Source organism: Toxoplasma gondii, chromosome XI (genome assembly GCF_000006565.2).
Source record: "Toxoplasma gondii ME49 chromosome XI, whole genome shotgun sequence".
NCBI classification, from domain to species: domain Eukaryota; phylum Apicomplexa; class Conoidasida; order Eucoccidiorida; family Sarcocystidae; genus Toxoplasma; species Toxoplasma gondii.
In genome coordinates, this window is record NC_031479.1 from 311,317 (window position 1) to 332,646 (window position 21,330).

A 21,330-nucleotide genomic window follows, 5' to 3' on the forward strand; every position below is an offset into this window, starting at 1 on the left:
GGCGGTTCCTGCCTTTGAGATTGTGTCTATCGTAAATGCCCTTGGGACTAAGTATGTGCAGACAGAAAACGCCTTGTCTGCGATGAACAACGAAACTCTACTAGTGAGGTGATTGAGTTTTCTGAACGGAGATGTGAACACTCCCCTGAGTCCTGGTAGTGCTTGCAGGCAGGTGGCGTGTAGTATGAGAAGAAAACGATGAAAAAGTCACTTTTTGAAGGTTTTTCACTAGTTTCCACCATCAAGAGACCCAGAGTAGCCATGATTACATTCAGACGCAGCCTGCTCTCAGTTAGTTCCCTTCTGTTGACTCTGCCTGCAGTAAAGAGCCGATTGCAGCAACGAAACATTTTAGCCCCGTAGCCACTGAATACTAGATTTACAGCACATAGAGGTGCCAGATGGTGCTCTGGTTGTTACCATCTCTCGAACAACTGGCATTACGCCGCCTTGCACTGACACCCACCGTGCAGGGAAAACCCTTGTGGTTCTGGAACTCTATTCCCGAGTCAAGGAATCAACCGAACTGGAAAGAACGTGTAACGCTTTGCCACTTTTGTCGAAGTACAGCAACTGTCCAGGCAAATGCTAGCGAGCGGCAGAAATGTGTGGCTGACTCTGTTGCGCTCTCGTAGGCAAATCCTTAGGAAGTTCCCTTCTTCACTAGCCTCTTGCTTCGCTTTACAATCCTGAGAAACAGCACCGCCGAAGCTCTTCCCATGTGTAAACCCGGTACGACCAGGTGAGTCATGAGAATGAGTTATGCGGCGGGGGCTCTCGAAGAACGACGAAACCAACCGTAGAGTGCGCCACTTGCTCACACAAAAATGCCAAGATTCTGTGGGCTACCGCGCCGATCGAACCACATGCTACCCCAGGAAACCACCGCATCTGTTCCGTTTCTGCCGACTGCAGGCCGACTGCTGAAGTGTCTCAAATTCTCTTTTTGCAGCTGTCTACCCAGATCTGCAGTTTGCCAGCAAAGGACGACTCTGTAAAACGGAGACAACCTGCATCAACTGGTTCTCGTTCTGCCAGTAATTTGAGAAGCGCTTTCGTGGGCAAGGGAACCAGGCAAACGGCGATGTTGTTTGCGACTGATTTCGGTGAAGACGGCTGCGGAAAAAAGTTGAATGCTCTTTTGTTCTCTTAGGAATACAGCCATTGGCTTTTTTAAGACACAAAACGAATCCCGTCGAATTTTCGCGTGCGGGACAGCAGGCCACCGCGAAAAGTGTGAAACGCTGTGATTTCTCGGTTCATTTCTCCCCCCTCTGCGCGTGATTATAACGAAAACGTCTAAGGCCTTTTTTGCCAGTTCCTTTTCCTTGGGTTTTTCGACATCTCCCTGCACCACCGCCTGTCTCTTTTCTTTAGAAACAATCGGTGACTTTGGGGGATACGTAGAGAACCGCCTATGTCACGGTTCATGGCAAAAGCCCTACCTACGCAAAATTTCCTTGTCGGATGCGAGTGGCTGCGGAACCCAACCCTTCGTCCTCTCTTTCTCTCTTTCTTTTTCACACTCTCGTTTCTTCTGCTTGTGATACGTTTCCTCTTTTCCGCGCATTTCCCTTTTTCTCCGTCCACAACTCCCCGCGGTCGCGCCCGTATGCGCCACTAGTGTACGGAGCACAGTCGGCTCCGGCACTGTGTTGTTTCCAGTCTTCAATTTTCCTGTTTGTTGTTAGCCAAGAGAGAAAACCGCAGTTTCGCGGTGCTCGTTTGGTTTCACCAGGTGTGGATTTCTACACCGTTAACGCCGCGACAATCTTTGGGCAAAAAAGACGCTCAATCTTGTTTTTTTTTCTGCCCCCCCACTTCAAGCTTGCCAACACGCTGTTCTACACTCGAAGTGGTCTCCCTCTTCCCATCTGGGTGTCGACTTCTTTTCACCACTCCACGTTTTCACTCTTCCACTTCTTTTCGGTCTTTCACTTTCTCGTCCGCGCCATTTTGTCGTGGGTACACCGTGCAGCATCGCTGCGACGAAGACTCAAGCCTTCGTATTCTTAGAATCTCTTGTTTGGTTTCGCTTCTTTCTCATTTTCTGTCTTCGAATTACATGCGCATCGACGCGTCTGACTCTCGGGAGACGAAAGGCTTTCAGGTGGGAAGGAGTTTCAGAAATCTCTTCTTACCGCTTCCGCCGACCACGGCGCGCCACCGGTCTGTGACTTTTTTCCCCACGACTGAAACTGCTCAGTCTAGATTTCTGTGTGTGTAATTCCGCTGTCCTTTCTGAAGCGCGGCTTTCCTCCGTTGCCGAGGAGCGTTTCTCTTCTAAGTTGCGCGCATTCACCGCCCCCGTTTTCTCGTTGTCTGAGCTTTACTCCCTTTCTCCGACTTCCTGTCTTTCCATTGCACTCAGCCTTTCCGCCAAATCTCGCATTCCACCTTCTCTGCTTGCCTCGGGCACAACTCAGTGCACTCTACAAGATGCCGACAGAGACCCGCAAAGACGTGGTGGCGCCTGCGGGTGCGGAGGCAGAGGGGGAGGAAGGTCGTTCCTACGTCTTTTTGCGGGCTCTTTCTGGAAATAAAAATCAAACGATTCAGAGCGAAATCATGCAGAGGCTAGGGGCGATCATGGTCGGACAGAAAGGAGCAGAAAACGGCCCCGAAGAAGCGACCATCCAGGAAGACATGACCATCTTGAACGAGTATGTGTGGCACCTCCTCACCCAGGAAGCCGCCACGCAGGGAAGACTCAAAAAGGAACTCGCCGAATTTCTGCAGACCAATGTACGTAGGACGACAACGCGTAAAGCAACTCTTGTGAAAGCTGCTCCCGCTCGACATCCGTGGTTTTCCCTCACTTCTCTTCGGTGTGCGTCTTGTTTGTCTCTCTCTTCTTCTGGGTGGGTCGCTCCTGTGTCTTCAGCCTCCGTCAGCTTCAACTGCCCGATCGTCACTTTTTGTCCTTCGTTTCTTCTTTCTTTCATCCCCCACAATTATATATATATATATTCATTTATATGAATAAGGATTATATATATCTGCACATATATAAAAAACGTTTACATCTATTCCTGTATATAAAGACAGCATTATGCAGAGAGATACCCCTCCTCTTCCCAGCGTTCAATCTGCCTTCCTGTATCCGTCTGTCTGTCGCGTCTTTCCGTGGTGGCTCTGGCCCTTTCTTTGATTCTCTTCTTGTTCTCTGTCTCCACCTCTCTCTTGCTCCCAGGTTCTCTTTGTTCTGTCTCTCTGTGTCTCGGTCCTGGATCCCCGAATCGTGTTGCCGTCCACGTTGGTTGTTCGGCTGTGGCCGCGTCAATCGGCTCTCTTGCCGCGTTCTCGTCTTTGCCACTTCAGACAGACGACTTCGTTTCTTGGCTGGACTCTCTGCTGTGTCGCTACGACCCCGAGGCGTCCGCGTCTGGCGACGAAGAGGGCGCGTTGGATGGAGCAGAGACTCCTCCCTCTCACACCCACAACTCCTCGGACTGGAAGAGTCGATACCGTTCGGAGGACATTTCGCTTTCGCGCGAAGAAGGCCGCCACTCTCGCCGAAGCTCGAGACGAAGTGCAGAGCCTTCTCAGCGGTCCCGACATCGCTCTCGACGCCACGAAGAAGAGAGATACGAAGAAGAAGAAAGACACCGGAGGAGACACGAAGGATCTGGTGACCGCCACCGGAGTTGCAGGCGAAAAGAGTACGAGGACCGGAGTCGGAGCCCGTACTCTCGACGAAGAGAGAGGGATTTCTACAGTCGCCGGAGTCCCAGCGAGGGGCGCTACCGCGGCACCAGCCATTCGGAGAGACACATGGAAGAAGGACGAGGAGGTTCCTCCAGACCGGTGCGAGAAGGAGGCAGCCGCGGGCGCTTGATCGGCCTCGCTATGAAGCAAGCCGTGGGGTGTCAGCGCCGAAGCGGGGGCGGCCTGGAAGGCGCAGAGGGTCCTTCGCCGCCGACTTCCTTTTCCGAAGAGAGAAGAAGTCGGAGCAGGAGTGCCGGACGCGTGAGAGCCATTGTGTTGGTGGATGACCGAAGCAGACACCGAGCCCAGGCCGAAGGCGAGACAGGACAGCACCTCGAAGAAAACAAACACGCAGAAGTTGCGAGGAACGACGGGACCGGCGTCAACGGAGCAGACGGACCCGGCGCAAGGACCAAGGCGATTCTCAGGTGAGGATAGGAGGAAGTGGAAGAAGTCCGCTATCAGACGGCGAATCTCGGGTGACGGGCGTTGCGCTTCGGAGTCTCCGAACAGAACACAGAGTGCAACCTATTCTAGGCAGTGTGCGGAGGGGACTTCTGGGACAGTTCCCCGGTATTCGGCTTATATTCGGGCAAAACTGTTGGATTTCAGTGATGCTTCTCAGCCGTTTTGGGGAACCAGGGAGACTTTGAGAGAACATAGGGAAGGAGCGAATCGACGAGGGCACACAGGCAGAAACTTGGTATCTCAGGGGAAGTGTAGGAGAGAAGCGTCAGCTAGGACTTCAATCGTAGAGCGAAAAACGAGAAGGCACAGAGAAGAACACTCAGGACTTGGCTTCTCGACTTTTAAAATCCGACACTCATCGCTCGTTCTCCTGTCTGATGATTCTCTAGCATTAAATGCAGCTTATAAACTTCAGAATATTTCTCCCATATTTTTGATACGCCATTTTCGGCAAATTCGTGTGGAAGTTTTCAACTCCCGTAACGTCTTTCTAGTGCTTGAGAGCAAAAGTAGAACATTTAAAATTGGAAGCGGCGATTTTTTGCTCTAAAGACACCACGAATCCCCTGAGGCAATGGCGAGCACAATACGCATTCTGTCTATCTCCTCGCATCTTTTCTCTGGACTCTGAGTTCTGTTTAATTCCCCTTCACCTGCCACTTGTGTATCTAGATGGTGAACTCTATAGCATTGTTGCCTTTCTCGGACATCAACTACCGTGGCAACGAATTCAGTGTCAAGACTCAACGCTGCCTTCACTCCCATGGGTGTCGCGTAACCCACCGAGAGACCGTTCCGTATCAGGCACCTTTAGATCTTGCTTTGCCAGTGAATGTCCATGAGAAATGAAAGACCTTGAGAAGCAACTGGAGAAGAAGAGCTCTGCAAAGAAGTGAATCGGCGTTTAACTTCTTTCTGAAGAGCTCTTCGCTTCTACGACTAAGGAACTTTCAAGGCTCGGGACTCCCATCTCTCGCCACTCCCTCCACCCCCGCTTTGTACCTCAGATTGGTGTGCATTATTCACCATGTTTAGGTGTCCATGTTCAGGTGTCACTTCCAATGCTCCATTTCGCAAGGTTTGTGTTTTTTTTCAGACCGAATCCACGGTACACGGCAGGTCCAGGATCTCCGGCAGTCCTGTCGGACGTACCCTTTCTTTCTCCTCATCCGGCGGCGACTGCAGGAGGACTTTTGTCTCCGTCGGAAGGTCTGTCGCGCCGGCCCACCAGGTCGAGTCCCTCCTTCGCAGAGCCGCAGTACCCCCCCGCTTTCGCCTCCTTCCCGCCTGCCGGAGGAGACTTGGAAATGGAAATGGGCGGGATAAGCGCTCTTTCGAACGAGGCCGACCTGAGCCGAGGTTCCGCCTTCCTCGCTGTCGGAGGAAGCGCCGGGCCTCCGCTGACCCGAGGCCCCGCAGGTGCCCCAGCGCCCTTCGCCGTAGGCAAGGTGAGGCTCGAGTTTGACGTTCAGAGACGACTCAGGTTTCCCTTCTCTCCTGCGCAGCGGCAGAGGACGATTTCGACACGAGCTTCGTTTGTCGTTTGCTTCGAGAGGTTTCTCGCCCGTTTCCGTCTAAAGAGACGCGGAGCCAGTTCCGATGTCTCCTCTTCCCTCACAAAAGAGACTCAAATTCATTTCCGTTTGCTCCTGCTTGCACGGAGGACCCGAGGATTCTCAGCTGTGGCGCCTGGTGGATTCGGCGGGCGAAAAAGTCTCCGTTGTGTCCACAGACATCGACTGCGAAGCCCATTCGCGCTTCGTGGCTTTTTAGGCGTCAATCGCTGCTTGACACGCTGCGGCGGATGTCCGACTGTTGATGTACTTTTTGTTTGGCGTTGGAATCTCGCGGGAATGTGCGAGGAGGGAAATCCATGTAGCTCGTCTAGAAGGCATCCTGCTCAAAGTCTACGTGAGGCCTCAGCGAATGCACAAGATGTTTCTTTTTCTTCACACCGACATTTGCGAAGCTTGGTTAATCTCAGCTGCTCCTCACTAAAACCGTAGTGACTCTGTGTGTCGCTCAATCTCTCCTAAACAGGTCCGGAAGCGCTGCATCAAGTGGCCAAGATGCCCGTACGGAGCGAACTGCATGTACATACACCCGACTGCGAAGTGCACCAAGTGGCCACGCTGTGCGTTCGGGGATGCCTGCTTCTACTGGCACCCGGCGGTCATGTGCAAATTCGGTGAGGAAGCGAAAAAGCCTTCTCATTTGCTTGGGTTCAGGTTTCGTCTTCGGAGGCTTTCGCTTTCACACACGATCCGAGGCAGCAGTCGAAACTCCGACCTCCAGATGCACAGCTGCCGAACCGAAAACTTGCCAGTTCTCCGTTTGTATCTATGCCAGTGTCTCTCCGTTGCTAGCTCTTCATCTATCTGCCTCTCTCGAGTGAATATGCCTCTTTTATGAGTCGATTTATCGAATGCGTCTCCCTACCCAGTGTCTGTCTCTGTTGCGGGATCTGTCGATGCATGTGGTTGTAGCAACACCCTTGTGTAGGTCTGGAGACCTAAACGCGTGTGTCTGTCCTTCTGGAAATGTTGCATCCAGATCCTTCTGCTGTTGCGTCTCGTTGTTCAGGTGCACACTGCGCAAATCCTTTCTGCAACTACACTCACGAACCGGTCGACCCGACTCTGGCGGCCGAGGCCGCAAGCGCTGTCGGCGCCTCTCTTCCAACTGAGCAGGTTGGAGCCTCAGAGTCTCCTTTGTCTGGGGGCCCTGCAGGTTCTCACGGCGAGAAGGCGACGGGAGAAGTAAGCGACTTGTTTCGTCTTTCTTTTCCCCTCTCGATTTCGCTTCAGGGTCGCTGATCCTTCACTGCGCTGCGTTCGCGTCTGCTTTCAGGTCTGTTCGAGAACGGAGCAAAAGAGTTTCCGTTGTGGCAGGTCGTTTCTAGACGGGAGAGTTGAGAAACGCGAAAGATACACCGGGAGACAAAGTCAGCGTTGTGTGTGTGTGTGGGTGTGTCCTCGCTGCTTGTTTCCTCCACCTTGGTGGCTGAAGTCTTTTTCAAAAGGCATTCCTAATTCTTTTCCTCCGTCCTTTGCTTCGTTCGGCCTGTTCAGAGTTTCCTCGGCGCTCGAGGCCACGATGGATTCTACCGCAACAAGACGTGGACTCCAGGTGTGTCTTGCTTTTTCAACTCAGTCGAGAGATATTTTCGCTGTTTTCACACTTCGAACTACTTTGAGAACTGTCGTTTTTTCTCCGGTGTATCGCGTGCACCTCTGGCCGAGACACTGTACGTTTAATGCGTCTTTCCCCAATTCGTCGTCTGCTAGATAAAAAATCATTCTTCCTAATTACGGTCGATACGGCTTCTGTCAAAGGTATCGAAATCTTCTGTCCTGCGACGAATGGTGACAGTTGCTACATCTATCGTATTTGCTTCTTCCGGAAATTCTCGTGGCAATGGAGTGCCACAGCTGTCTTCTACTCCTTCTGTTTCCTTTGCTTCTCGATGTGAAACCTTTCTACATTCCGATACTCACATACATAGACTCGTACGTGCACTCTTATATAAACGCAGAATTAATCATATATACAGACATATATATATATATATGTATATGTCTGTATGTATATTTATAGATGCATGCACGCGCGAGGGTAGACTCTGCGGCTCTCGCGGCTATTGTTGAACTATTTGAGCATGAGTATCAATTCCACTTGCAGATATCCAGATCGGTCGATAGTGAAGACGGTCGAACTACATGTCTACATAAATACATTTGTATATTTGTATAAATGTGTATAAATTTGCGAGTTCTCATGACCCGCGATGCAAGTGTGAATGTGGCGGGGAAGTGTCTCTGTCGCGCATCTGTTCGGCGTGTGTGGAGCGTCTGAGAGTCTGTGTCAACTCATCTGTTCCGTTCGTGAACTTTCCAGTTTCCATGGCGTCTCGAAACCACGCGTCTCGTTGTTTGCAGGACAAGGAGACAGACAAGACTCTTCTTCCGCGACGATGGGTGGCGCGAATCTTCAGACATCAGTTGCAGCTCTAAGTGACACTCTTCCAGGAACGCCGCCGGAGTTGAGGAGAAGAAGAGAAGAATCTTTTCCGAGCGAGAAACCTCTGCTCCTCCCGCCAGCGCTGTCCGCGCAGGACGCCGCTGCGGCGCCCAGGGAGGGAGAAGAAGGCGTGATGGAAGGATGAACTCCGGAGGGAGACAGAGAGGAGATTATGATGGAGGGCAAAGACAGGTGGAACGCCTTTGGCGAAGGAAGTCGGGGGCACAAGAGCAGGCTGCTGTGTTTGGGAGAGAGAGACACCCGAGAAGGCGAGAGGGCTGCAGCCTTCTAGCGGCTTCCTCAGCTCTGTCTCGACGCGAGAAGAGAGACAGGTGTGAGGACCGAGAGGATCCCGGGGACGGACCGAGAGGAGAGAGGAGACGGCGGGGGGGGGGGGAGCTTTGGAGAGGAGAACGCGAAAAAGTTTCCATTTCTCCAAGGTGCGGCCTTCCTGGGGGGTCCGTCGCCGGCGCAGAGGCGCTGTGGCGGGGAACGCGGCACGAAGAGAAGAAAGCAGAAACGAAGTGGAGAACCACTTTCAGGGCAACACCAGAGCATGCGCGCCCTGGATTCGAGAGCTTTTGACGATGGAAAATCAAAAGCCAGGGAACTGTTTCGCCGGAGAAGAGACATTTCTTCGTCTCTTCGTTGCCTGTTCCTTCTGTTTATTGCTCGCGCTGCAGCTCTCTAGAACCAAGGCTGCACAGCAACATTCGAGAAGAGCAAAGGAGGCGAAAGGGAACTTGATGTGGAAGATCCTTTTGAACGATCTCCTTGGATCTGCGAGAGCAGGAAGCAGCGACTTGTGCGACAGGAGAGCTAACGGGGATCTCTGTGATGGAACGGAAGAAGAAGAAAAGGAAGAGGACGACGGAACTGGCGTGTCAGTTAGCGCCGAGCTTTGCAAGGGGCGAGACAGGGGAAGAATGAGAAACGATCTCTGCTGTTTGGGAACTGCCCCAAACTTTGTCGAGAATCTCGCGTTTTCTGCAGAACGTTCTCTGCAAAAGACAGGAAACCACATGTAGAGACAATGATCATTGAAACGCGTGGTCGCACTGATGATCCATACATATCTATATATATATATATATATATATACAAATGTATGTATATGTATATATGCATACACATATGGATGCATATGTTTATGTGCGTATCTATATCTTTATATCTATATCTCTCTATATGTATATAGAGAAATACATATACATGTGAATGCGGTTGCGTTGCCTCCGGATATGCTGCGTATGGCAAAGAAGCGAGACTGCCGTTTCTGTGCCGTTTTTGCATTTTCGTAGACTGTTTTTCGCTGGCCAAGTCAACATCAGTGGCTCCGATTAGTCTGAGAGAACGCCGGCTCTTCTAGCCCAGAGACAGTTGACGGGTCGAGACAGATTTGTCAGCCGGAGTCGGTTGGTTTCTCCACTCCGAGAACAACAGTCAGAGAACCACTGAAGCTATAGACGTCCTGATGCACAAAATAGATCGTTTTATGTCCGTAGAATCTCCCTTTCTTCTCCAGTACGAATTGTCAAATGAAACGTCTCCGTGTCTAGAAGATCCCTTTTCCCGGGGACGACATTCGAAACGTCGGAATCCTCGTTCCACCGCGGTCGATCACCCCCCCCCCACAATGCAGTTCAGCACTGTTCGCTGTGACAAGCAGTCCAGTGGGGTGGTGGTGCAGATCAACCGCAAAACTGTGACCGTCTGAACCTCGTAATAACTGGAGTCCAACGGAGCGTCTGTGTATCAGCTCCTTGGTTATCCATTCAGGGAAGTAAATTCCTTTGTACGAAGGGCATGGGAACGCATAGAAAAACAGACTGAACACCAGTGTGGCACTCCCGAACGGACGCGCTGCAACTGGACGTTTCACTTCCGACAGATTCAACAGCCCGTCAACAGTGGCGTCGCTGCAAAAGGTAAAACGGTCCGTGACCGCGTGGTGCAGAAGGCGAGACAGTTCTGTCTGCTTGCGATGGACACACTGTCTTTGAAACTCACGTTTTTCCTTCTACAGCAAAATCTAAACTGTGTGCTGTGACGAAGAAAACGGTGAAACACAAACCTCTCAGCGAGGAGACTGCCTCGTTGACACCGCAGAGGCCCCGCGCAGAGGACGTCTCACTCTGTCGCCCATTTCTCTTCTTAAAAAATTCAACAAGAGAAATCAAAGGTTTCTGCCATCCTTCCAACAACCAACAGCGCACATGCACTGCCGCTCACACACTCAACACCTTGCACACCAAACTGTCGACAGTGAAGGCGTGCCTATGTCGAATATATACTACATATATATATATATATATATATATATATTTATTTATTTACAACTTATTTTGTGTGCATAGATATATTTTCAAATGTATGTACACACATATACACGTACAGGTACATGCATGTCTACGCTATGTATGCATATATATATATATATATATATATATATATATATAATGTTTGAAAACTGATTCAGTACATTTGATATCGGAGAAGAAAGCGGGTGAGAAACCAAGAACATTCCGTGTCTTCATGTTACGGAAACGAAATGGGGGAAAAAGATTTTTTCTGCTTTTCTTCCGCAAGGAAAACATAACTGCAGGTGGCGCGTCTTGCGGTGTCGCCATTGTTCGCTTTTCCGTCTCTTTCTATTCTTGCAAAAATGCATATATATATATATATATATAATGCGTTTTCTTTCTTTCTCCGCGCTGCTGTTTTCTTTTCTGTTCATCTTTTCGCTATTGCCGCTTTGGAATGGCCTTTGTCTTCCACCACAGCTCGAACCAGCAACCCAACAGCCATCCCGTTTTAAAAATCCGCGTTCGTCCGGTTGTTCTTAGCTGCAGTTCACCTCTTCCAAACTCTCCGCACTGTGCTTCTCGGGTCCCTTGCAGTGTTTTCTCTCCGCTAGCGCTGTCTCCTCGCCGCTCTCTGTGTATCTCTTCCGATTTTCTGTGGTTTCCACGGTCTCTGGAGCTGCTGTATTTCGAGTTTCTCTCGAGAAAAAAGGCTCGAGAGGCAGCCTTCTCTCTGTGTTCGCCTGCAAGCCTTCGCCGCCTTCCTTCCCCCTGGCCGCCCTTGCCAACCGTTGCGGAGGCGTTTCGGCGACTTCGCGCCTCAGACCCTCTGCTGGACTGCGGTTCCACTAGACATCGGCCGGCAGGAAGAGTACCGTCACTTTTCTCTTCCTGCGCTTCCTCTTTTCGCTCTGCTTCTCTCTCGGCTTCTTCTGCTTCTTCTCTCCAGCGTCTGCGCACAGAAGATGAGCTGATACGGACGGAAGGGCCGCAGACTGCGGAGCAGGAGAAAACAGAGATGAGCAAGACGAAGGAGACTAAATGAACAATCCTTGTGGCCTGTCGTCTTTGTCGGAAGAAGAGGACCCTTGCGATAGTACAATTATCTCGAACTCATCCTCAATTCCTTTACACACATCTCCTCTCTGTTCTTCTGTCCCTTCTTCTGCTCTTTCGTTTCGCTTGCCGCTTCTCTGTTCTCCTCGTCCCTCTTCTCTGTGTTTTCCTCCTTGTCCTTCGTCGCGAGTTGCCAGTGCATGTCTTCGACCTCCGTTTCCTCGTGGTTGTTCTTCCTCAACGTCAGCTATCTTGTCGCTTTGCTCTTCCTCGCCACTTGAACTCGTGACGTCACCGAGCTTTGCTGTGTCCCCAGACGCAATGGAGCTCTCTGAACACTGAGAGAGAGAGACATATTCGCCTGTCTCGTCTTCTCTGAACATCGTCGCTGCCCCCACCCGCAGTTCTTTCGACTCCTCTGTTCCTCTTTCCTCTTCCTCCACGCATCGGTCTTCCTCAGTTTCTCTGCTCACTTCTCTCTCTTCTTCGACTTCTCTTCTCAACTGTGTACCCTCTTCTTCGATCGCTCTCCTCTCCGCTCTCTCTTCTTTGAACGCTCTCCTCTCCGCTCTCTCCTCTTCGATTTCGCTTGTCGGCCCTCTTCCTTTCGCGGCTTCGCTTCTCTCCTCGCTTGTTTCTTCGTCGCTGGTTCGACCTTCTCCTGATCCTTCTGCCTCCACCTCGTCTTCATCAGACGTCAGTAGACTAACCACCTCTACTCTTTCTCTCTTGGTTTCCACGCCGCAGAAAGCCGCGCGCCTTTCTCTCTCCGTTCCCTCCTTTCTCCCCTTCGAGTCTGAGCCAGCGGCGGGGCTTCGCCCCTTCAGCGCGCCGCGAAGAAACAAGTCCAGAGGTCTTTCGCCTCCTCGCTGTCTCCTGTGGGCCTCTCGGAAACTCGCGAAGCAAACAGAGAGCTTGTGGAGTTCGACAGGTCCCCCTGGAGGTCGAGAGATACGACCTGGGCCGGCAGAGGAAGCGCCGGAGACAGGAGACGACGCGGCGTTCCCGAGAGAGGCAGAGACGAAAGTTGGAGAAGCAGTCGAGGGAAGAGAAGTTCGATTTGCACTCGACACGGTTGGAAGAGAAGAAGTCGAGTAAAACGATGGAGATTCCGACATTCTGCTGCCGAACGTGGCAACAGAGACCGTCTCCCAGTCTCTGTCTCTCGCCAAACGTCGCCGCTTCGTGTCGGGCCATTTCCCCGGATCTTGTCCTCCTGTGCCAGAGATAATTTTGTCGTCTTCGAGTTCCACCGCTTCTTCTCTTGCTTCTTTCTGACTCTCACCACCTGCCTTTTGTGTCTGTGCGACCAGTGCACGAGCCAGGACCGTGAGGCTCTCGCCTGGGGTTGCCTCTCGCTCTCGAGCTCCTTCTCTTTCGCAGTGGTGGTTCTCCTCCGCTCTCTTCTTCTCTGTCTCCCCTGCCACTGCCGCCGCTCTCTCTCTCTCCTTCCCAGAGTCTCGGCTTTCCTCGCAGGCTGCCTGTGGAAGCTCGACGGCGAGGCCGAGGCGAAGAATGAGGCAGAGCGAGACGTGGTTCAACAGGCAGGTGCGACAGCTGAAAGAAGATGCGGCCGGTTCGTTCCAGCGTTCTCCGTTCTTCTCTCTTTCTGACTCTGTTCGGCCTGAGCAACAGCGAATTGGACTGCAGAAGTCTGCGTGAAGGCGCAGGCACGGTGTGCAAGAGTTGACGGACAACGCCGCCTCTCAACGTACATGCAACGAGGGACCTGACCAGTCCCTGTAAAAAAACTGTTCACTTTTGTCGAGGACGAACACCTTGGCTTTCCGGATACAAAGACCCCCCTAACTCCCCAGCTTGGAGAACGCGCCTCTAAGAGAAACCTTTGAGACAGAAAAGACTGCATAAAAGCTTCTTCTGAGGGAGTCCATCCGACGCGCCGTCGGCACCCACAAGCGCCCATGTGACTGTCTATTAGAAGCGACAAGCGCGTCTCCGCTTTCACCAAAGGGCAGCCTGCCTCGACACTGCGTGCGGACCTCGAACCTGGAGGCGCCTACAACTGATCGACCCCTCAAGGCTTCGACTTGTTCAAGGTGAGTTCCGCCAAGGTGGCCACAGACGACCAGGAATGGAACCATGCATGCGTCGCCGTCACTTCCACATTTCTGCGGGTCTGTTTCCATTGTGAATAAGGCGACGTCCAGCAAACAATGAGAACTGCAATTAAACGGGGCAGAGCACGACAGAGAGAGGCTAGCCGACTCGTGTCTTCTGCATCTGCCGATCCCCGACCATCTCACCTGGACAGACAGGAGAAGGCAAAGAACTGGGAGAAAAACTCGCAGAGAGAGGAGACGATCGGGACCCAAGCCGCCGTCGCCGCTCTTCGGCAAAGACGCGATCCAGAAAGTGACACAGACTCGTCGGAAGCTGCGCTCGAGTCGCACACAAAACATTCTTGTGCACCTCGCATGCGCCAGACACGAGACACGAAGAAGGAGAAGAAGCGGAAGAGGGAGAAGAAACAGAAGAAGAAACAGAAGAAGAGGAATACGACGAAGAAGAAGAGGAAGGAGAGGAGGCAGAAGATGTGGAGGAGACTAGACTGGAAGAAGACATTTGCGAGGAAGAAGACGGGCGAGAGGAGAGCGAAGAAGACGAAGCGAACGAGCAGGGATCCCAGAAAGCCGGCGGGAGAATCATTTGGCGGCATTCGCCGTCGCAGTCCTTTTGCCTGCAGAAACAAAGAGACGCGGAGTCACCGAACTGAAGAGGAAATGGTGTAACTGGCCGCTTGCCAACGCGGCAAACCCTGAGGCCTGAGTCATAAATCAACCAGAGCGCTGCTGTTGAGTGCCGCTTAAGGCGCCTGCGATCCTCGAAAGTTGGTGACAGATAAGAAGCGTCCGTTGCACTTCTTCGATGTTATTTCCACGATGAATCACACAAGGCAGAACGAGGAGAAAGAATCTGAAAAGGAAAAAACTCTTTTTCTCGGTACGCGACGTATTCGAGGCCAGATACACGCGTCATCAACTGCAGAGTGAAGGAGCTTTCCTCCGAATTCTCCATCAGTTCTCCTTTCTTTCCTTGCCCTCTTCCTCTGTTTCTGCTTTGACTGTCTTCCATCATTTCGTTGTTTGTCCTGTCCACTCTCTGTCGCGGCCTCTTTCGCCTACCGGATACTCAGCTTGAAGACTGTGGCGAGCTGCCCATGCTTCGTCGCGTGAGCCTGGTGCCGCGCCAGTAGCCTCTCGACGAGCTTCTTCAGCTCGAGCACGAGGCGCTCGGGTGTACGGACACCTCGCGCCGCGTAGGACTCTTCCACGCTCAGACTCTTGGGCGTCGTCGTCGGAACCACCGGCTCGGCTTCGTCCCCCAGGCAGAGGGCTCGGAGCCAGAAGGCCGAGGCGAGAAAGACTGGACGCGCGAGAGCAGAAGAAACTGCCGACAGAGCGGAGACACCGTAAACGGCAGTGGGAGGGCGCGGCGCGGCGACCGGTGCAAACGAAGGTGAAGTCCGAGCAGCCGGAGTCGCAGCAGAGGGCGTCGACCGACGCTGAAAAGCGGCCATCCAGGCGCCTGCAGACGCGTTTGCCGGGATATGTTTGGCCTCACGGAAGCTGCGGACGCCTTCTGTAAGCCGGCATTGTCGGTCCTCTTCTTTCGTGAGGACTCCAAAGGAACGGTCTCCTTTTCTGTCTCCTCGCCAGCTCAGCGTCTCCTGCGGCCGCGAGGCATCCTCGGCGAGCGCCTTGGCGAGTGCTGCTGCAGGCGCGAAGTGGAAGTTGGAAGCCTCGAGAATCGCGGCGAGACGTGGAAGCGACACAGCGAGAAGATCGGCGCAAGTCCGAAGGCCTGCGCGCGAGAGGAGACGCACTAGGGCCGAGCCTGAGGAGACAACGGAAACAGGGAAAGGACCGGGTGAACAGTGCAGAAGTTGCGAAAAGGAAGGCGGAACGGCGACGAGCTGAAAGGGAGGTCTATCGACGACGCCTGCAGGAGACGGCAGGACAGACAAGGTGGAAAACTGCGCGAGCGCCACATCCACAGAAAGAAGTCAACGCGCAGACGGGGCTAGGACAACTGCATCCTCTTCACAAAGCCAACGCGAACCTCGAAATGACACTACAGCCAGCGCGAGAAACACAGCCGAAGCCTTCGCTGGCTGCGGCTCCCGGAGAAGAGAAGGATAAAGAAACTCAAAAAACTTGAGAGAGAGAGAGAACAGAAGCACTCCAGAGAGAACAGAAGAACTTAAGAGACAGCACAGAGTTTGAGTCAGCCTAAGTGGAGAAGGAACTTTTCTGGAATGAAGAAACACAAACGAAACCTGAGCGTCGAAGGCAGAAAATCAAGAAGGGCGCAGAAAATGGAAGAGTGCTAAAAAAACAAGTCGAAGTTCCTCCTCTCACCAACGCCTGGAATTTTCTGGAGCGCGAGAGGCGCCAAGAAGCCCCGCCGATGTTGTGGTAGCAAAAGCGTCTGGCGACTCGGCTTGTTGAAAGCGCCGGCGAGTTTCGCGAGAGACTTGTTTGTGCTGATTCCTAAAACAGAGGAAACACACTGCTTTCACAGAAAGAAAGATGGAGAAGAGAGGAGAGCAGACATTTCGTTGAAAGGAACGAAGAGAGAAGAAGGGGGAGGAAAGCAGACAGCGTCCCTGAAAGAAGAGAGAAAAACGCAGTCTTGAAAGAAGAAACGGACGAAAGAAGGGACAGCCGCGAACATTGTCTGTCGACGAGAAAGAGACCTGAGTGACCGAGGCACCTGCCATCGCCTGCGAGCAGCTGAGAAAGACGAAAGCGGGTGCATGCGTGGAGTATGCAGAAACGCAAGTCTCAGGAAAAAAACCAGGTCAAACAATCAAAACAGCCCCACTGCAGCACCGCCAGGTTGAATTCGCGAAAAACGTTGCGGCAAGCTTCGAGATCCCTCTGGCATCTCTGCTAGAAGTTGGGATACCCGAAACATGATTGAAACAAGAAAAACGGAATCTGTCTGTCCACGCCGTTCTCTGTGTGTCGAAATCTACCTGCCGACGCATCCGTGGATTTTCATCCTATCTCTCGATCCATGTGGATTTACTTCGCTGTACCTCTTTCCATCTCTGTCAACCTCTGTATGTCCAGTCCATCTCTCTGTCTCCCTCTATCAATCTTTTATCGCATCTCTGTGGCCAGAAACGAGAAGTCTACGCAGTTCCGTTGACTCACCAACTTCGCCAGAAACTACGCCTGTGCAAACGTTTCTTCCGACTGGACAGACAGCACCACACAGCTGTCCACATCGCAGGTTCCGTTTTCCTTCCCTGCCTCTTCTCTGGCGGTCCGAGGCCTCGTTTTCACAGTTCAGATTCTCTCACCTGCCGTGCTCGTCAGCCCCATATGAGTGCCGATGTAACGCCGAATCGCGGAAGCCAGGTGGGTGGCAATTGCGAGAGGCAGCAGACACGGACACGGCAAATAGGCAGACTCTTGTTCCTCGTCTCTGCTCTTCTCGCCTTCATCTGCGTCGTTTTCGCGCTGTCTGTGGCTTTCCTGTGGTCCGTCTGTGGGGGATCTGCTTGCTGTGTGTTGTGCAGGTGCCGCCTCTTCGCCGCCCATCGACGGATGGAAGAGCCTTTCTCCTTTCTCTCGCTTCTTCTCTGCGACCTGCGTCTCCCGCTCTCGAGAATGTTGGCTTTTCTCTATCTGGGCAAAGCCGCATCTGCCTCGACGGGACCAAGCGATGTCTCCGTTCTGCGGATGACCAATAGCGCAGCAGTGGTGCGGGGAGCTGCAGACGCTCTGTTGCCTCTGCGTCTGCCTATCCCCGTCTGCGTCTCGCTTCTTTGAGTCTGCTTTTTCCGGATACACGAAGGGGGCGAAAGCCAGCAGCCAGAGAGGAGACGCATGCGCGCTCTGTCGCATGCAACGGGCGGAGCCTGTCGCCGCTCGGTTCTCTGACTCAGAAAACGCTCCGACGCCTTCCGCAGGGTCGCCTGATGCGAAAGAAGAAACGGACGAGGAAGACGCGGTAGACGAGCTACGAGAAGAGAAAGAAGCGTACGGACGCCCTGGAGAAGACGACGAGGAAAAGGAGGGAGACGACACCGAAGAAGACGAGGAAGGAGAACTAGAAGGTGGGGAAGACGCGGAAGGGGGACAAGATGAGGCTGTCGACAAGGAGCAGTGAATGCATCCTTCGGGGAAGAACGACTCGCTGCGTCTTTCGAGTTTCCGCAAGAACGTTGCGTCTCGTTCGAGCGCTGAAACCGCCTCTTCGCCCCCGCCACACAGTCTCACCTGTTGTCCGTTTCTTCCCTCGTCACACGGATGTTTCCTCTCCCCAGTTCTGTTTGTCTGTGCCTCGTCCAAAGCAGCTGAGGTACGTCCAGCCTGCTCGCTGCTGGCCTCCAATAGGGAGAACGAGGAGTGCGAAAAGACGCGACGAAGCGCAACTGTACCTGCTGCCACAAGGGCGGTTGCGTCAATGAAGAAGTCGTCTAAGCCAAGACGCTGAACAAGAAGCTCCTCTCCGACCATCGCCTTCACCACTGCATGCGACGCGGCCTGAGCCGGCGAGGCAGCAGACCAGAAACTACGCGAAGAGGCACTTGGAAACGAAGGAGACGGAGGGGGAGAAGCAGAGGAAGGAGAACGAGGGAGAGGAGAGGAAGAAGAGACAGAAGAAGACAGGAAGGAAGGAGGCAAACTGGGAGCAGAGGAGAAGGAAGACGCTGAAGGAGAAGAAGAGCGAGAGGCAGAGGACGTGGAAGAAGAGAAGGACTTAGAAGAGAAGGCGCACGGAGAAGAGGACGTCGAAGCAGAGGCAGCCGAATGAGGAGCAGGGACTTGATGCGTGTCAAGGAGACAAGAGAGAAAGGTTTTCTCTTGCAGTGCATGTAGAATCTGGTCGGAAACTCTTCGATATTTGTCCAGGTCCTCTCCATTTTTTACAACGAGAGAGGGACATCGGCGCAACGCCTCGGGCATGTAGATTCCCTTGCGCACTTGCCAAGGTTTCTGTCGAGCAACAAGGTTGCTCGTGACGATCAGCTGCTTCTGGCGCACCGCCACAGGCTTCCCCACGATCGACGGATCCAGGAGTTCCTCGACTTGTGCGTAGAAACAGTCCATGTCCACATGTATGATGACCCGCGAGACGCACCCGCCACAGCCGGACAGTCCACCCGAAGAACAACTCTCTTCGCCGCGTTCGACGTAGCCGAGACAGGGAGAAGCAGGTGAAGCAGACGAACGAGAAGAGGGAGAAAAGGAAAGAGTAGAGGCGGCAGAAGGGGGCGAAGAAGAAGAGGAAGAAGAGGAAGAAGAAGGGGAAGAAGCGGATGAAACAAGGTGGAGAAAGGCGCAACACGAACCGGAGCAACAGCAGAGAGGATCGCCGAGGCGGCGAGCCGCGCCTATCGAAGGCTGCGCGTTGCGGCTTGGTTTTTCTTCTGTGCTCGCAGAACAGCCCAAGAGAGGAAGAGAGACGGACGAAGAGGTGATCGGGGCGTCGGAAGAAGAAGGCCAGAGGGAAGCTGACGAAGCAGGAGACTCATGAGAAGACAAGAAATAGTCCTTCGAAGCAAAGGATGAAGTGCATGGCGCGTCCCGGAGATGCGGCGGATCGGGCGAAGAAGAGGACTCATCCAGACAGCAAGTTGGCGAATGAGAGATCGACCCTGGCGGGGTAGGGCAACTGGTCTCGGACTTTGGTGGAGAAGAGGAGTCTCCCGCGAACGGCTGTCTGCTGGCCTCACGCATTATTTTTGTGCGGCAACATCAGATGTCTCCGAGGTGACATGCTCTCGCGTTTTTCTCTTTTCACTTTGGGTCTTAGTCGTGTGCTTCGTTCTTTTTAAACCAGTTGGAGAAGCCAAACGTCAAATGCCTAGACGAAGAACCGACACACCAACAATGAAAAAGCGCTGCAATTCCCCGCCTCACTCACTGTTCGACTTTCGCTCGCGTTCTCTTCGTTCTCAACTCCCTTTTTCCTCTCCACGTTCTGCCCCCTTCGTCTTCTGCCGTGATGCGAAACTACCGCGGAGTCAAAGCGAAAAACTGCTGAGGAAATAGATCGAGTTTCGAAGTTCCACACCCAAAAAATGTAAAAACAAAATGCGCTGAGTACACTTGCGTAATGCAACAGTGAAATGAAGCTCTCAACCACATACATGCGCGTATATGTCTAGCTACACACACATACAAATATATATATATATATATGCGTAAATATGTATATGTATGTAATCTCTGTAGAATAAGGGGCTGGTAGACAGAGAGACGAGATGTGCGGTGTTTTTTCTCTCGTTGTCGGCAGCTGTCGCTTCTTTTTACCAGTGCCCTAACGTTTGGATCTGAACGAGATATTGTACACTTTGTTCCTTTAACGTGTCTAAATCGTCGCGACTGTGCAGAAGTCGTCTCTAAACTTCCACGTTTTCGGCGTTTGCGTGCGGCCGAGTCTTTGTCTTCTTTGCCTCGTTTCACTGCACAGAGAGACCCGATGAGAACTAGCGACATCTGGAGGCCTCTCCTCAAGGTCTCTCTCTCTTCCCTCATGCCTGCTTTGTTCGGCGACGCAAACTCGATTCAGGTGGGCTCTCTACTCCCCACGAAAAGCTGGGCAAAGATCCTGCCAGAGATGATTCATCAGACCGCTCGCGAATTCAAGACTCCTTGACATGTTCTTCTACACCATTCCTTCTCGCGTGAGGAGAATTTCGACTTTTTCCGTCTCTCTCTCCCCCTCCCCCTGTTGCGTCTGTCTCTCTCTCTCCCTCCTACTCAGGCTCTTCTTGGCATCGCACTTTTTCTCTTGCTTCCTACCTCGAGTTGCCCTTTTCTTGGTCTCGCGATGTCTCTCCACACACCCGCATTTGCGCTCTCTCACCATGTCAATTCATTTCTGATTTACTGTGAAAATTAGCACAACATCCAGAACCGTTTAAATGCGGAACACAAACAACCATTTCATACACCCCCCGTTTTCTGTCCAGCTTTCTGGAGGCGATTTTGTGTGTGTGCAGAAGGCCTTTCTTTTCTTGTCAGGGACCTCTGCCTTCGTCCTCTTCAGATCTCTCGCGTTCCTTCGGAAATTCCATTTCTGCTCATTTTTCAATCCCCCCGACCTCGTCCGGAAACCGACACAGCCTTCATGTTCCGCCGATGAGCATGCAAGGGGCAAGGCGGGAGCCCCCACGACGGAAAGAGCAGAATATTGCGTTTCTGCAGGGCGGGAAGAGTCCCGAACGGCCGCCTTTTGATCAAGGTCTATGAGAGGAGAAATTGCAATTGAAATGAAACCGTTTCGAATGAAAACCCACAGGCAGAGAGCAGCCTCAGGCGCGCTTTTGCCGCAAGCTGGCTGCTCAACGCCCTCTGGCTGCGAGGCGCGGCGTGTAGTCTGAAACCCGTCCGGGCATGTCGCTTCGTTTCGAAGGACTTGCGGAGAGAGTTAAAAAGAGGAGCTTCAGCGAACCCACCCTGTCCTCAAAGGGATGGCCTTCCAGAGAGCCTTCGGATCGAAGATGCGTGGAAGAAAGCGACGGGGAAACACGGAGAAATGAGAAAAGGAAAGGAAGCGAACAAGGGTGAGGAAGCGACGCTCCTATACGGCGCTTCTAACGCACAGAGAGAGGCCCAGGTTTCTCCCGTCGCACATGTCTTCGCAGCGGACTTCCGAAGTGGATCTTGACAAGACCCAAAGAAGGTTTGAAAATCGACAGAAGGTTTCTGTGCATTCAAGAGAAGCCAGATTCTCCGCGGAGGATATGAGACAGTTGAGAGGAAGGCGCGAAGGCCCTGTCTCCTCAGTCAAC

The 21,330-nt window shown here is 52.7% G+C and overlaps 2 protein-coding genes across 2 annotated transcripts; one reads left to right on the top strand and one right to left on the bottom strand.

The window, feature by feature from the left end:
* The first annotated feature begins 1,338 nt into the window (after positions 1-1,338).
* Positions 1,339-10,483, top strand: TGME49_308870 (hypothetical protein). Its single transcript, XM_002364117.2, has 7 exons — positions 1,339-2,745; positions 3,322-4,136; positions 5,273-5,624; positions 6,217-6,364; positions 6,760-6,935; positions 7,248-7,305; positions 8,115-10,483. Exons 1-7 carry the CDS (start codon positions 2,440-2,442, stop codon positions 8,339-8,341), a joined length of 2,082 nt encoding a protein of 693 aa, XP_002364158.1. The 5' UTR covers positions 1,339-2,439; the 3' UTR covers positions 8,342-10,483.
* Positions 10,484-10,888: 405 nt separating this feature from the next.
* On the bottom strand, positions 10,889-21,208 carry TGME49_308880 (ImpB/MucB/SamB family protein). Its single transcript, XM_018782548.1, has 5 exons — positions 16,885-21,208; positions 15,935-16,066; positions 14,699-15,410; positions 13,820-14,253; positions 10,889-13,179 (listed from the first exon to the last, which is right to left on the bottom strand). The coding sequence occupies exons 1-5, from the start codon at positions 19,268-19,270 to the stop codon at positions 11,537-11,539; spliced, it is 5,307 nt and encodes a 1,768-aa protein (XP_018635645.1). The 5' UTR covers positions 19,271-21,208; the 3' UTR covers positions 10,889-11,536.
* Positions 21,209-21,330: the final 122 nt, after the last annotated feature.

Coding starts and splice junctions, on each gene's coding strand:
- TGME49_308870 (XM_002364117.2), top strand. CDS start 2,440: ATGCCGACAGAGACCCGCAAAGACGTGGTGGCGCCTGCGGGTGCGGAG. Junction 4,137..5,272: donor AGGACCAAGGCGATTCTCAG/GTGAGGATAGGA, acceptor GTTTTTTTTCAG/ACCGAATCCACGGTACACGG. Junction 7,306..8,114: donor CAACAAGACGTGGACTCCAG/GTGTGTCTTGCT, acceptor CGTTGTTTGCAG/GACAAGGAGACAGACAAGAC.
- TGME49_308880 (XM_018782548.1), bottom strand. CDS start 19,270: ATGCGTGAGGCCAGCAGACAGCCGTTCGCGGGAGACTCCTCTTCTCCA. Junction 15,411..15,934: donor CCAGAAAATTCCAGGCGTTG/GTGAGAGGAGGA, acceptor TTGTCTCCTCAG/GCTCGGCCCTAGTGCGTCTC. Junction 13,180..13,819: donor GCCTTCTCCTGTCTGTCCAG/GTGAGATGGTCG, acceptor GCTGTTGCTCAG/GCCGAACAGAGTCAGAAAGA.